At 29.0% G+C, this 16,554-nt stretch overlaps 1 protein-coding gene across 1 annotated transcript in view; it reads left to right on the forward strand.

Annotated features, from left to right (window-relative positions):
* The first annotated feature begins 9,507 nt into the window (after positions 1–9,507).
* LOC109604068 (transforming growth factor-beta-induced protein ig-h3) overlaps positions 9,508–16,554 on the forward strand; it is a 56,327-nt gene continuing 49,280 nt past the window's right edge. The window contains exon 1 of the mRNA XM_020020600.2: positions 9,508–9,816. Coding sequence (XP_019876159.2) covers positions 9,630–9,816 — 187 coding nt within the window. The 5' untranslated portion in view covers positions 9,508–9,629. The remainder of the gene's footprint in view (positions 9,817–16,554) is intronic.

The raw sequence follows: 16,554 nt of genomic DNA on the forward strand, positions 1-16,554 counted from the left end.
TTTTATTAACAGAAATAAGAAAAGAAACAAGACGGTTTGAAGATTAAAACAATATATGATAGTTACCACATCATCTAAAGCAATATTCAACAAGAGAACCATCTTGAACATTTGGTTCTTGCTGCAAAGTAAGTATTTTCGAGGAAATAAAATAAACTTTTAATGCGTTTCATTCTGAGTTTAATCAATCAATTTAGATTATATAACATCTGTTTGACGAAGGTTCAATAAGAATTTTGGGTGGTACCGAAATATTCAGATAAAAAATTTAAGTAGAATTAAAATTTGAAGACCTGATGAGATACTTAATTTTATGTTAAATTGAAATCTGACTAATCAATTTCATTTCTTACATTTATGTTTGGTTTCTATTTGGTGAAGAGCAACAGAGATATGAAGCTGTCTAATTCAGAAAAAGATTCTGCAAAATGGCTCCAAAATGTAGAAGTAAAATATTTTGAAAATAGACATTGAAGAAACGAATTCAAATTTTATTCTATAAAAGGTTTAACAGAATTGCTGATGTGATTAATTATATGTATGATCATTATCATATTAAATTTTCTTCTATAAAGAAGAAAATATTAATGATTTTGTTGCCATTTAGATGTTAGATTTTATTTTTATGTTCAGTTTCTAATTGGTGAAGAAAAGTGGGGAAATGAAGATGTCAAATTGGAGAAAAGGTTCTTCAAGATGGCAACAAAATGTAGATACTAAAGTAAAATAGTTTATTATAATTAAGAATTGAAGAATACTCAAACTTTTTCTATAGTTTCAATTAATTTTAATTCAAATCTTAAAAAATCGTTTAACACATAAATGAATTAACAGGTAAAAAGTGAGATAATCAGTCATTCATCACACCTAGGTACACATATGTTACCTGTAATGTAAAATAGTCATATAAGTAAGAGAGCACATGGTTACAATTAATTAAAAGCAAATTCACAATGGCAACAATCGAATTACCACAATTTTCATCATGTTCACCCGAAGAACAAGTAACTCTTCAAAACCAGTGGGTGGAAGAAGAGAAAACTAAAGTCGATAAGCAAATTAAATTGATTCAAGAAGAAATCAGACTGCTGGAAGCTTCAATAAAGAAACAGCAAACGGAGAAGTCTGAGGCAACGTCCCAATCAAAAAGAAAAGTCGATGAAAGTAAGCAACCTACCGAAGAACCAGTTGCAAAACGTTCCAGAGTAGAGCAACATCCGGCACAACGTCGCCATAATATACATTATGGACCACAACAACAGCTTCAGCATATGCATCATGGGCCATCACACCATCATCACTATATGCAGAATGGATCGCAACACTACCATCATCATATGCATCATGGACCACAACAACACCAACATATGCAGCAAGGACCACAACAACACCAACATATGCAGCAAGGACCACAACAACACCAACATATGCAGCAAGGACCACAACAACACCAACATATGCAGCAAGGACCACAACAACACCGACATATGCAACCAGGATCACTACAACAACACCATCATATGCAGCATAGACCACACCATCTGGTGCAACAGGGTCAATCAGCACGTCATTACCTTAAGCAGCAATATCGGTATGGTCCTGCACATCAACGTAGACACGGACCTTATGGTCCACCGTTTCACCACCAAATGCGACATGGGCCAAAACAACAGTGGCAGCACAATCAGCCACAGAATCAAACTCGACAAGCTGACGAGGCTCCAACACAGCAGAGTCTTCCACCTGTTCAAGCTACTGTTTCTGTGCTCCCTGAAAGTCAAACTGAACCTACAAGTAATATGGACATAAGTAGCTTATTTGCCAAACTAAAATCTGCAGGTTTGGTGCAATGAATGTATATAATATGTAGAAGTATTGTTATTTAAAATAAAGAGACTAACTAATAAACTGTTTGTGTTTCACTGTATCAATCTATCTATTAATGTATCAGACTCTGAAATGTCAGTTATATTGCTAGGTCACCCAGTAAATGCTTGAATATTTTTTCTATATACATTTTTTACATATATTTTCAAATTAACTAATTTTCAAATTCACGTCTTGTTGAATCTTGCTTTTATTCTATGTAGTGGAAAGTCTTCTGGCATAAAGAGGTACATTACAATAAATTAAGACAGTTCTATTTCCTCTTAATCTTCCATTTATTTTTTATATTTTTTTTATTTTTTTATACTATCAATTTTTTATTGCCGTTAGATTACTTCTTCTATAAAATCAAATTCATCAGTCTTAATTAATCTGATATTATATGGCCATCTTCTTCTACCTCACATCTTTATTACTTTCTAAAATTTACAAAGAGATTTTTCAAATTTATGTTACCATTTTGACGACCTTATTCTACGCAACAAAAATCTATCAAATTGTCTCAAATTCGTGGCAGTACTACTTTTTCTTTACCCCCCATCCATCTCTTTTATTTTTTCTTTCTGTTGTTAACATTTCTTAACACCATTTTGATTAGTTTGTTATCTCTCATATTCAAAGGATTTTGACGGATCACATCGGCAATTCTTCTTGCGAATCCTTCCCATAAAAAATTTACAGCTCAGCATCCCGCCACTCATCGCTAACCAGAATCCAAACACAAACAAACGAAAGTGCATGCCCACGAACTCCATAAAAAAAGGGGAATTCAAGGAGGCAAACAAACTGCGAGGGCAAAAAAGAGAAGAGAAAAAAACGGAAACTGTTCGTTTTAATCTGTCGGTCCAATTCTCTCACTTACCCAAACAGTTATGTGCCGGTTAATGTTTGGAAACACAAATAAAACCGTGAATGCCGGTGTGTTTACAGGACCTAAAAGTCGTAACACACCTGTGCTTCGGCATTGCGAAACGAGACCGGCCCCGCGTTGAATACTGATTACCCCCCGGATTATTACGGGGTCGTTGCGGTGCCGAAAAAATGGTCCCGTCGTCGACGACGACGCGGAATATGGACGGGGAATAAACAAAAACTGCGTGCCACGCCTCTGTGTCCATGTGGTAAATTCGATTATTGAACATTCATCGGCCCGATTACGTTCGCCGTGTGACTGGCGAAGAATGTTAATGCATCGATTACGGTACGTCACAAACGTGCACGACCATCGGCCACATTATGTTCATGTATTCAATGTTCATAAGCATTAATCACTGCGAACGATCGATATGTCAAGCACAGGTACGTGAATGAGATGGTGTGTTTGAGCCTGTGAAACGAGATGGTTTTCACGTTGCCATCGCAATTACTTTTTATTACGCGATGCGTATGAGGACTTCTTTTGTGAGAGGTTGTTGTGCGAAGGTGTTCGTAAATGGGTCGACGGGTTAACGTCAATTTTGTTTGGATTTCCTGAACAAATCTGTTTCATGAAGTCTGCGATAACGGATTGGTGAACAAAACGAGAACTGTTTTTATGATATAGATATATTGGAAAAATGTTAATTATATGTATATTTTATTTCTCAACATTTCAATAATTATTTTTCTTAATGATGAAAAGAAAAAAAAAACAGTTGGTAGATTAAAATAATAGATATGTTACTAGATCATCTCAACCAGTAAATGCTTATTACATTTTCTTTGTGTTCTCTTATATCAAAATTACATGTCTTCTTAATTAGTCCTATTTCAACATGTATTTTTAATCTAACTAGCCTTCAAATTCATGTTCACCTCTTGATGAATCTTCCTTCTGTTCCATGTAAGTCTTAAAGATACTTAGTTATATTGATGAATCTTCTTTTATGAAGAGCTGCTTTAGAATAAATTATAACAATTCTATTTTCTCAAACAAACGAATATGTCGGTGCCCTGTAATTAAAGTGATTCCAATACGATTGCATTTTTTTGGATGTTATTCAATTTTATTTTATTAGTTTAATATTTCTTGTTTATTTTTGTAAATCCACGGCAAAATGAATTTTGTCAAATTAGTTATTACTTTTTTTACGTGCATATAAATTAATTGCCTTTTTCAACATAAAATCCCTGAAATAAAATTCTTCCATCCACTTCTTGTATTCTTTTTTCTACTATTAAGTTTTTATTGTCATTTGATTACTGTCCTACCTCATAATTTTGAAACCAAATAATTTGCCACACCAGCGATATTTGCTGTTAAACCTTCTATAAAATCAAATCTTCTTCAAATCTTAATTCCAGTAAATTATTTTATATTAATATGTCCATTTTGTTGGAATATTGTCAACATTTCAACCATTTTTTAATGAATCAGAAATTGTATGGCTATTTTCTATTTTATCTTCACCAAAGTGATACTTTGAAATCTAAAAACATAATTAACTGAACACACAGAGTTTGTAGATTAAAATACAATAGACATATTACTAGATTACCTCAACCAGTAAATACTTGTTACTTTTTCTTTGTGTTCCCTTCTGTCAAAAACTCTTGTAGTCTTCTCAATTAGTTTTCTTTCTACATGTATTTTCAATCTAACTAGCCTTCAAATTCATGTTCACCTCTTGCTGAATCTTCCTTCTGTTCCATGTAATGAGAACCAAGTCTTAAAGATACTTGGTTATCTTGATGAATCTTCTTTTATGAAGAGCTACTTTAGAATAAATTATGAGAATTCTATTTTCTCTTAATCTTCCATCCACTTCTTGTATTCTTTTTTCTACTATTAAATTTTTTATTGTCATTTGATTATTGTTCTACCTCATAATATTGAAACCAAATAATTTGCCACACTAGCGATATTTGCTGTTAAACTTTCTATAAAATCAAATCTTCTTCAAATCTTAAATCCAGTAAATTATTTTATCTTAATATGTCCATTTTGTTGCCACCTTAAGGAATATTGCCGACATTTCAACCATCAAATATATATTTTTTTAATGATTCTGAAATTGTATGGCTATTTTGTATTTTATCTTCACCAAAGTGATACTTTGAAATCTAAATACATAATTAACTGAAACACAGAGTTGGTAGATTAAAATACAATACAATAGACATATTTAGTAATCTAGTGATTACCTCAACCAGTAAATGCTTGTTCCTTTTTCTTTGTGTTCCCTTCTCTCAAAAACTCTTGTAGTCTTTTCAATTAGTTCTCTTTCTACATGTATTTTCAATCTAACTAGTCTTCAAATTCATGTTCAGCTCTTGATGAATCTTCCATCTGTTCCATGTAATGAGAACTAAGCCTTAAAGATAGTTCGTTACCTTGATGAATCTTCTTTTATGAAGAGCTGCTTTAGAATAAATTATAACAATTCTATTTTCTCTTAATCTTCCATTCACTTCTTGTATTCTGTTTTCTTCTATTAATTTTTTTATTGTCATTTGATTACTGTTCTACCTCATAATATTGAAACCAAATAATTTGCCACACCAGCGATATTTGCTGTTAAACCTTCTATAAAATCAAATCGTCTTCAAATCTTAATTCCAGTAAATTATTTTATCTTAATATGTCCATTTCGTTGCCATCTTTGTATTTTAAGAGAGATACTTTGAGATATAAACACATGAATGAAACACAGAGTTAATAAACTTAAATTCAATAGTTACTAGATTACATTAACAAGTAAGTACTTGTATACATTTTCTTTGTATTATCTCTATTTAAAAAAAAAAAAACTCATAGAAATCTTAATTAGTCTTTTTAGGCACGTGAAAGAAATGGTGTGTGTGTGTTTTAGTTCTGAAAATTACTTTTTATTACGCGATGCGTATGAGGACTTATTTTGTGACAGGTTGTTGTGCGAAGGCGTTTGGAAATGGGTCGTCGGGTTAGCGTTAATTTCGTCCGGATTTGCCGAACAAATCTATTTCATGAAGTTCTACGTTGCCATAACCGATTGGCGAACAAAACAAAATCCTGTTTCGTTCTCGTGAACCGTTTTTATGATATAGACATATCGGAAAAGTGTCCCCGTATATTTAATTTGCAATAAATTCGACTACTTCTTTCTTTTTTTGTTATTTCCGTCCCCGTTTTGGCGGAAAACTTGTGTGTCATGTTTAAGAAAAATGAATCATGTAGCTCGGAAAAGAGCTTTAGGAAAAATATGCATTTTAAACGCTGAATAAATTTGAAATTCTCACTTAATACGTCACCCTGTCGCCTAAAATTTATCACTTTGGGAAGGTAACAGTTTGGAAGTATGAAACTCGCTTAATGGGCTTAAAATTGTTTGAGTACTGGAGGAACGACTACCGATTTCAATTAATTGGTTAACTTTTTATAATCATTTGCATTTAAAGACCATCCTTTTGTAATTGGTTCATAATTTAATCTTGTCAGCGATTAAAATTCCCATTTTAATGCTTGGCTTTCTTTAACTTTAATAAGCCAAATATTTCGAGTGCTGCATGAAGATAAGGTGCAACTGGTTGATCATTAATTTTGTAACTAGCAGCTTACGCTTGTTTAGCGCCTGGAACAGTTTCTAATTTATTTTCAATATCCATTATTTTATGATTACAAGAGCATGTTTTAGTGAGTGAAAATAGAGGCAAAATTATAGTTTAATTTGGTTCAAATTGAAATAAATTTAACTGGGTCAGGTCATCGTCATAAGGGATAATTTAAAGTAAGAACACTTGTTCTTCTTCTTAAATTTTTAATTCTAGTAATATATTGTATCATAAACTCCATTTTGTTGCCATATTAATTCGCTCATTAAATATATCTTTCTTAATGAGTCTAAAATTGTTGAAGATGAAACAAAAAGAAGACGTGAGCATCAATTTGAAGAATGGTTAGTTTGGAAACACAAGATCAAATTGGAATTTCAAATAACACTATTGGAGACATTCTTCATTAGTGTTAAATTAGATATTCTTCTACACAATTATAAAGCATTATACATATTACCTCTAGCAAGCAAGTTATGATAATGATGAACCTCCCTCTTCACAACTTTAGATGATGTAGCCTAACTGGATCTCCTAATTTAAAGAATCAAACCAATCATAAATTACACCGTTGGCATTTCAATGAACTTTCTTCTTTTGTTGTCATCTTAATTAGTTTTCTCTCTGCATTTGTATTGTAAAGAATGAATGGATCACATCAGCCATTTTTTTGTGCTGTTAATTAGACCTTTTATAAAATGTAATTTTCTTTAAATTTTTTTTTAATAAAATTTCTATCTTTATATATCTTTGCCATCTTGAAGTATCTTTCTTTTTAAGTAAATCACATTGAAATTTAATCATACCTATGATCTTCTTCTTCCTAATACAAAATATTGGAGGAGGATGTCTAGTTGAATCTTTCTCTTCAAAGAATCACACCGTTTATAAAGATTGGAATTTCAAATAACACTAATGGTAACATTCTTCATTAGTGTTAAATTAGATATTCTTCTTCACAATTACATAGCATTATACATATTACCTCTAGGAAGCAAGTTATGATAATGATGAACCTCCCTCTTCACAACTTTAGATGATGTAGCCTAACTGGATCTTCCAATTTAAAGAATCAAATCAATTTTGAGGATCATCAATTACACTGTTGGTATTTCAATGTCTTTCTTATTTTAGTTATTATCCTAATTAGTTTTCTCTCTGCATTTGTATTGTAAACAATTAATGGATCACATCAGTCATTTTTTCTATGCCGTTAATTAGACCTTTTATAAAAAGTAATTTTCTTTAAATCTTTTTATTAGTAAAATATTTTAGTATAATATAAATATAAAGTTATGATAATGATGAACCTCCCTCTTCACAACTTTAGATGATGTAGCCTAACTGGATCTTCCAATTTAAAGAATCAAACCAATTTTAAGGATCATCAATTACACCGTTGGCATTTCAATGAACTTTCTTCTTCAAACCATCTTGGAGTATCTTCTTTTCAAGGTTTATCTTCTTCTTCATAAAATAAAATGTTGGAGGAGAATGTCTTGTTGAACCTTTGTCTTCAAAGAATCACAACGTTCATAAAGATCAAATTAAATAACACTATTGGTGACATTCTTCATTAGTGTTTAATTAGATATTCTCCTCCACAATTACAATGCGTTGTTGACATTGCCTCTGAAAAGCAAGTTATGATAATGATGAACCTTCACAACATTAGATGATGTAGACTAACTTTATTTTGCAATTTAAAGAATTAAACCAATTTTAAGGATTATCAATCACACCGTTGGCATTTCAATGAACTTTCTTCTTAAAACCATCTTGAAGTAACTTCTTTTCAAGATGTATCACATTGGAATTTAAGGTTGTATACTTATAAACTTGTTTCTAATAAAAAAATTTGGAGGAGGATGTCTAATTCAATATTTATCAAAGAAACAAATTGGAAATTCAAATAACAATAGTGGCAACATTCCTCATTAGTGTTTAAATGTATATTCTCCTCCACAATTACAATACATTGTTGACATTACCTCTAGAAAGCAAGTTATGATAATGATGAACCTTCATCTTCACAACATTAGATGATGTAGACTAACATTATTTTCCAATTTAAAGAATTAAACCAATTTTAAGGATTATCAATCACACCGTTGACATTTCAATGAACTTTCTTCTTAAAACCATCTTGAAGTACCTCCTTTTCAAGATGTATCACATTGGAATTTAAGGTTGTATACTTATAAACTTGTTTCTAATAAAAAAATTTGGAGGAGGATGTCTAGTTCAATATTTATCAAAGAAACAAATTGGAAATTCAAATAACAATAGTGGCAACATTCCTCATTAGTGTTTAGTTATATATTCTCATTCACAATTACAATGCATTGTTGACATTACCTCTGAAAAGCAAGTTATAATAATGATGAACCTTCCTCTTCACAATATTAGATGATGTAGCCTAACTTTATTTTCCAATTTAAAGAATTAAACCAATTTTAAGGATTATCAATCACACCGTTGGAATTTCAATGAGCTTTCTTCTTCAAACCATCTTGGAATATCTTGTTTTCAAGGTTTATCACATTGGAATTTAAGGTTGCATACTAATGAAAATGTTTCTAATAAAAAAAATTTGGAGGAGGATGTCTAGTTCAATCTTTATCAAAGAAACAAATTGGAAATTCAAATAACAATAGTGGCAACATTCCTCATTAGTGTTTAATTGTATATTCTCCTTCACAATTACAACGCATTGTTGACATTGCCTCTGGAACCTCCCTCTTCACAACATTAGATGATGTAGTCTAACTGGATCTCCTAATTTAAAGATTGAAACCAATTTTAAGGATCATCAATCACTCTGTTAGCATTTCAATGAACCTTCTTCTTCAAACCCACCGATTAGTCTTATTCCGAAAGACAATGCCACCAGTATTTCGGAACAACCTGCTGCCGGCGAACGGTTAGGCCGACTCCAGCACGGCGGTTATCAACCGTTGAAGTTGGCATGTCCACCATTAGGCAATTAAGAGTGTCAAAGTCGTCAGCGGGCTGCACGTAACAGTCGAGGTGTCAGCGGGACTCGCTGAAGGCATATTCCTGGTGGATATAGCCCCCCTCGATCGATTGTTTAGTTGCGTATTTCGGCCGCGACGGTTGGTTCGTCTCACTGGCTGAGCGCGAGACTTCGAAAATCGTCTGGCCAGTGTGTTATGGTGCTCCGTCGCCAACGGTTCAGTCAGACCAGTGCGCTCCATAACGTGTAACAAGTGATGTACCCAAGTCGTGCCGGCATCCTGGTGCACGTCGGCTCCCTGGTCACGGTCCTCGCGGCCGTGCACGCCGTCCTGGAGCTGCCCGACACGTCCGGCATCGATGGTCAGGTCACCGCCAACCACAAAGTCGATCACTTCTTCTCCTTGTGGCTGGTCTTCAATAATGACAATGTTAAAATGTCAGGTTAGTTTCCATGTTGTTGTTTTTATTGGCGGGATTTCTATTATTACACGTCGTTAAAGGCAATTGCCTCGAATGAATTTAAACTCGCAAAATGGTTTTGATGAATCAATTCATAATAATGTTCAAATTAAAATAGCACATGCTACACACCAGTGCATGCATAATGTTACATCGTCAAATATTTACTTGTCCTATTATTTATTTTGTAGTTATAACACTCATACTTGTAACTATGTACATGTTATTCTTGATACGAATTTCCTCAGCAGGATAAACGGTAAAACTTGTTGCTCGCCACTTCCTTTATTTGCTTGATTCTAATAACACTTTTTATCAATGCGGTTTTATATCTTAATAATTATGATTAAGACGATTTGTTGCTGGTAAAGTCCAGATTTTTATGTAATATTTTCCATTATCTATCTGTTATTGCGTTGTTTAAAAAAATATACTTTAATGTGCAGGAAAAACAATTGTTTACAATCGAGAAATATTCTACCATTGTGTTACCAATTTTTATTGGAAAATAAAAGATGATTACCAACTTGAGTATGTCAAGTACCGTATAATAAAATAAGTTATTTTGTGTGTAATGGTTAATGGTTTATTTATGTTTCAAAATGGAAATGTCTTAAATAATTAGTTAAATTTGACACTTTCATCATCATCCAAATAAATCAAAATACTATTTATAACTGCACATTGTTCTATTATAATGAAGATGAGGTATTAATCATTCATCATCATCATCATCATCATCGTCATCATCATCATTAATTGTTGATGACGAAGATACATTTTGGAGTTCAAGAAAATTAATCTGGTCCTCTTGTCAAAAAAATCATTTATTCATTATTAATATTCTAATGATATTTAAAATTAAATGACTCAATAAAGAATTATGAAAATGAGGATTAACTATCACAGCAGTTAAATGATATTTTTATGATCATGTCTTGAAAGCAAGAAAATCATTTAAAATTTTATTTTGTATCATAATTATAATTAAGATGATTAGTTTCTAGTTGTGTCCAGAATTTTATGTAATAATTTCTATTAACTCACTGTTATTGTGTTGTTTAAAAAATATCTATTTAATATATAGGAAATATAATTTCTTCACAAGTAAGAAATGTTTTACCATAATTTTTTGTTGGAAAATAAAAGATGATTACTAATTTGAATATGTCAAGTACCTTATAGTAAAATGAGTTATTTTGTACATTATTTATAAACATATATTTAATGATTTATTTATGTTTAAAAGTGGAAATATCTTAAATAACTAATTCAATTTAGTAAGTGACACTCATCATCCAAACCAATTAAAATACTATTTATAAATACACATTCCTTTATTATTGTTAAAGATGAGGTATTAATCATTCATAATCATCATCATCATTATAGCTGGTACCAAAAAATCATTTATTCATTATTAATTTATCAATAATAACATTTAAAATTAAATTGACTCAATAAAAAATGATGTAGATGAGGATTGTCATAGCAGTTAAATTATATTTTACAGATCTCCTGAAGGTAATAAAATCATTCAAAATTTTATTTTATATATGTCTTAAATCTAATTCAATATGATAAGTGACACTTCCATCATCAACCATACCAAATAATATACTATATAACTGCACATTCATCTATTATTGATGAATATGAGGTATTAGACATTTATCATCATCATCATTATTAACTGTTGATGACGCAGAAACATTTTGCAGCCAATTATGAACATTATTCTGGTCCTGGGACCATTAATTTATCAATAATAAAATTTTAAATCAAATAACTCAATCAAGAATGATGATTAACTATCATTAACTATTGATAACAAAACAACGTTTTTGGAGTCAAAGAAAATGGGGGTTAATAAATAATTTATTCGTTGATAAGTGATCAATAATAACATTTAAAATTAGATTGACTCAATAAAGAATGATGAAGATGAGGATTAACTAGGACCAGCAGTTAAATGATATTCTTAAAATCTTTTCTTGAAGACAAGAAAATCATTTAAAATTTTATTTTATATCTTAATAATTATAATTAAGATGATTAGTTTCTAGTTGTGTCCAGATTTGTATGTAATCATTTCTATTATCTCTTTTTTGTGTGTGTTGTTTAAAAAATATATTTTTATTTTAATATTTAGGAAAAATAATTTCTTCACAAGTAAGACATGTTATACTATAAATTTTTATTGGAAAATAAAAGATGATTACTAACTTGAATATGTCAAATACCGTATAATAAAATTTATTATATTTTGTTTGGTGAAACTTTCTAAATACTCGTCCAAACTAATTAAAATATTAATAATTGCACTACTTACTTATTATTAGTGAGAATTAACTATCATTAATTGTTGAAGAGGAAGTTACATTTTCAAAGAAAATTAATCTGCCCCTGAGACTAAAAAATTATTTATTCGTAATTAATTTATCAATAATACGATTTAAAATAAAATTGGCTCAGTAAGGAATAGATGTGGAGTAACTATCATCAGCAGTTAAATCACATTCCTAAAATGTTGTCTTAAAGTCAATAAAGTGATCTTAAGTTTTATTTTATATCTTAATGATTATAATTAAGATCTTTAATTGCACGTTTTTTTTCGATTGATGAAGAGGAAGATTAACTATTATTAATTATTGATGGTGGAGTCATATTTTTGGAACAAAAATACTAATCTGTTCCTGGGGCTAAACAATCATTAACTGATTATTAATTGATCAATATAAAATTAAATTAACACAATCAATCATGATGAAGATGAGTTATAACTATCATCAGCAGTTAATGATATTCTTAAATTCTTGTCTTGAAGGTAAGAAAGTCTTAAGTTTTATTTTATAACTTAATGATTATAATTATGTTAGTTTTTAGTTGTTTTAAATAACTAGAACAAAATATATAAATGACTCACCCAAACCTATTAAAATACTATTTATAATTGCACTTCTTTCTATGATTGATAAAGATGAAGATTAACTATAATTAATTATTGATAGAGGTCATATTTTTGGAACAAAAAAAACTAATCTATTCCTGGGGCTAAACAATTATTAATTGATCAATAATAATATATAAAATTAAATTGACATAATCAATGATGATGAAGATGAGGATCAGCAGTTAAATGATATTCTTAAAATCTGGCAAGAAAATTGTTTTATTTTATAACTTAATGATTATAATTAAGATGTTTAATTGCACGTTTCTCTATGATTTATGAAGATGAAAATTCAAAATAAAATACAAAATTAAATTGACACATTATGATGAAAATTAGAATTAACCATCATCAGCAGTTAAATAATACTCCGAAAATCTTGTCTTGAAAGGAAGGAAATCATCTTAAATTTTATTTTATATCTTAATAATTACAATTAAGATTTTAGTTTCTAATTGTGTCAAATAACTAAAAATTGATATAAATGACACTTTGTTCAAGAAGATAAGGACTAACTATCATTAACTGTTAATGATGGAGTCACATTTTCGGATCCAAAAATAATTAATTTGTTCCTGGGGCTAAAAAATCATTGATTGATCTATAAGAAAAATTAAAATTAAATTGACTCAGTTAATAGTGTTTAAGATGAGGACAATCATCAGCAGTTAAATGATATTTTAGTGATCTTGTAATGGAGGCAAAAAAATCTTTTTAACATTATGCCCTTTTATATTTTTTATATATCAAAATCACAGACTTCAGACAGAAGTTATGAAAAAAGTGCACGACTCCAGCATGAAAGACATTGACATTTCGAAGATACCAAGAAATGCGTACACCAACAATATTTTAGCAGCCACTTTCCCACATCGCATAACCACTTATTGAAGACGACCATTGGAATTGCGTCGTTATTAGCCTTGATAATTGAAGATATTTAAATACCCGATGCAGCAGCGTCTGCAGATGTCACAATAAACCGTTTGCCATCGCAATTAACGTCAAGTGAACGAACGAACGAACGAACGAGAGAAAAAAAAGAAAGAAACGTTCGTGCGTTTTGCAGCATCTAAAATAACAGTAAATTTTGAATTATTAATGAGCCCGTTTTAAATTTAGCGAGGGCTTCTTGACGTCGGATTGTTGTTTTCTTAAAAATCGGCCGATCCCATGAGTGGTGATTCATCCGGTTTCAATCCGCTGTCGCGTTGCGGAACTGAAGTTGGCATTTTCTGACGAACGTGTTTTTGTAATTAGTCAAATTAATTCTGGGGATAATTTGATCCATTGAAGCCGGCCGTCGTGATTCATGTTGGAAACGTATAATTTTATAGAGTGGTTCACACGTATTTTCATAGTAACTATGTAATTGTGAATAAACAAGCAGGAATTTTATCAGTTATTACATATTATTAATGGTCAATGAAAGAGAACAATTTAATTTATAATGTCTACTTATCTCTGATTTATTGCAATTTAATTAAACAAATATATTTAAATGTTTAATTAGATAATATGTGCTAAATTTGGTTGTAAGAATTTTCTTACGCAAACAAATATATTAAATTTAATTTCAAACAATGTGTCAAAAGTAATTATAATTTGACTTAAAGAGTTTTCTTATTAAACCTTCCAATAAAGTATAGTTCATAAGTATTTTCATAATAATGACATAATGGCGAATAAATGAACTAGAATTTTATCAATTAATATCAATATATTTTAAATAATTAATGAAAGAGACAAATTTAATTTATAATATTAATTAAATGTCTCATATTTATTGCAATTTAATTAGCCAAATATATTTAAATATAACTCATATACCTAATTCAATAAAATATATAAAAAGGATTTACAATCTTACTATAAGACTTTTATAGTTAAATCTTTTAATAAAGTGTGGTTCATAAGTATTTTCATAATAATGATAGTGAATGAATAAACCATAATTTTATCAATTATTATACATTTTAAATAATTAATGAAAGAGAGAATTTAATTTATAATTTTAATTAAGTGTCTGCTTCTCAAATGTATTACAATTTAATGAGATAAATATATTTAAATATAACTCATTTAATTTCATAAAATATATTAAAAGGCATTTCAATCTTACTGTAAGACATTTCTAGTTAAATCTTCTAAAAAAGTACAGTTTATAAGTATTTTCTTAATAATTATATAATAGTGAATAAATGAACCAGAATTGTATCAATTATTGCATATTTTAAATAATTAATGAAAGAGAGAAATTTAATTTTAATTAAGTGTCTGCTTGTCTCATATTTATTACAATTTAATGAGATAAATATATTTAAATATAACTCATTTAATTTCATAAAATGTGTTAAAAAGGAATTACAATGTTACTGTAAGACATTTCTAGTTAAATCTTCCAATAAAGTGTAGTTCATAAGTATTTTCACAATAATTATACAATAGTGAATAAATGAACCAGAGTATTATCAATTATTTCACATTTTAAATAATTAAAGAAAGAGAGAAATTTAATTTTTAATTTTAATTAAGTGTCTGCTTGTCTCATATTTATTACAATTTAATGAGATAAATATATTTAAATATAACTCATTTAATTTCATAAAATGTGTTAAAAAGGAATTACAATTTTACTGTAAGATATTTCTAGTTAAATCTTCTAATAAAGAGTAGTTCATAGGTATTTTCACAATAATTATAAAAAAGTGAATAAATGAACCAGAGTATTATCAATTATTGCACATTTTAAATCATTAATGAAAGAGAGAAATTTAATTTTTAATTTTAATTAATTGACTCATATTTATTACAATTTAATTAGATAAATATACTTAAATATAACTCATTTAATTTCATAAAATATATTAAAATGAATTACAATCTTACTGTAAGACATTTCTAGTTAAATCTTCTAATAAAGAGTAGTTCATACGTTTTTTCATTATAATTATACAATAGTGAATAAATGAACCAGAGTATCATCAATTATTGCATATTTTAAATAATTAATGAAATAGAGAAATTTAATTTATTTTAATTGAGTGTCTACTTGTTTCATATTTATTGCAATTTAATTAGAGACAAATTTTTAAATATAACTCATTTAATTTGATAAAATATATTAATTAATATATACAATCTTACTATAAGACTTTTCTAGTTAATTCTTCTAGTAAAGTGTAGTTCATAATAATGATATAATGGTGAATAAATAAACCAGAATTTTATCAAATATTCCATATTTTAAATAATTAATGAAATAGAATTTATAATTATAATTAAGTGTCTGCTTATCTATAATGTATTGCAATATAATTATACAAATATATTTAAATATAACTCATTTAATTTGATAAAATGTATTAAAAACAATCACAATCTGACTGTAAGATTTTTCTAGTTAAATCTTCTAAACTAAAGTGTAGTTCATAAGCATTTTCATAATAATCTTATAATAGTGAATAAATAATACACATGGATTTTATCTATGATTGCAAATTTTAAGTCATTAATGAATAATGTTAATTTAAATTTAAATAAGACATAAATATTTAACTGGCTAGAATGTGTTAAAGTAATTACAATTTGACTGTAAGAATTATCTTGTTAGATCTCCTAATTATGCAAAATTTACTTTTAATTAACACTTGGAAATTCCCAGAAACAAATTAAATTTTCTTAGTCATGCAACTTTTAAAGTGTCATACTTCACTTACTCATCGAAATAAAACGTTTTACAACCATTCCAAATTATTTACCACAAA

Source organism: Aethina tumida, chromosome 4, assembly GCF_024364675.1.
Source record: "Aethina tumida isolate Nest 87 chromosome 4, icAetTumi1.1, whole genome shotgun sequence".
Lineage (NCBI taxonomy): Eukaryota > Metazoa > Arthropoda > Insecta > Coleoptera > Nitidulidae > Aethina > Aethina tumida.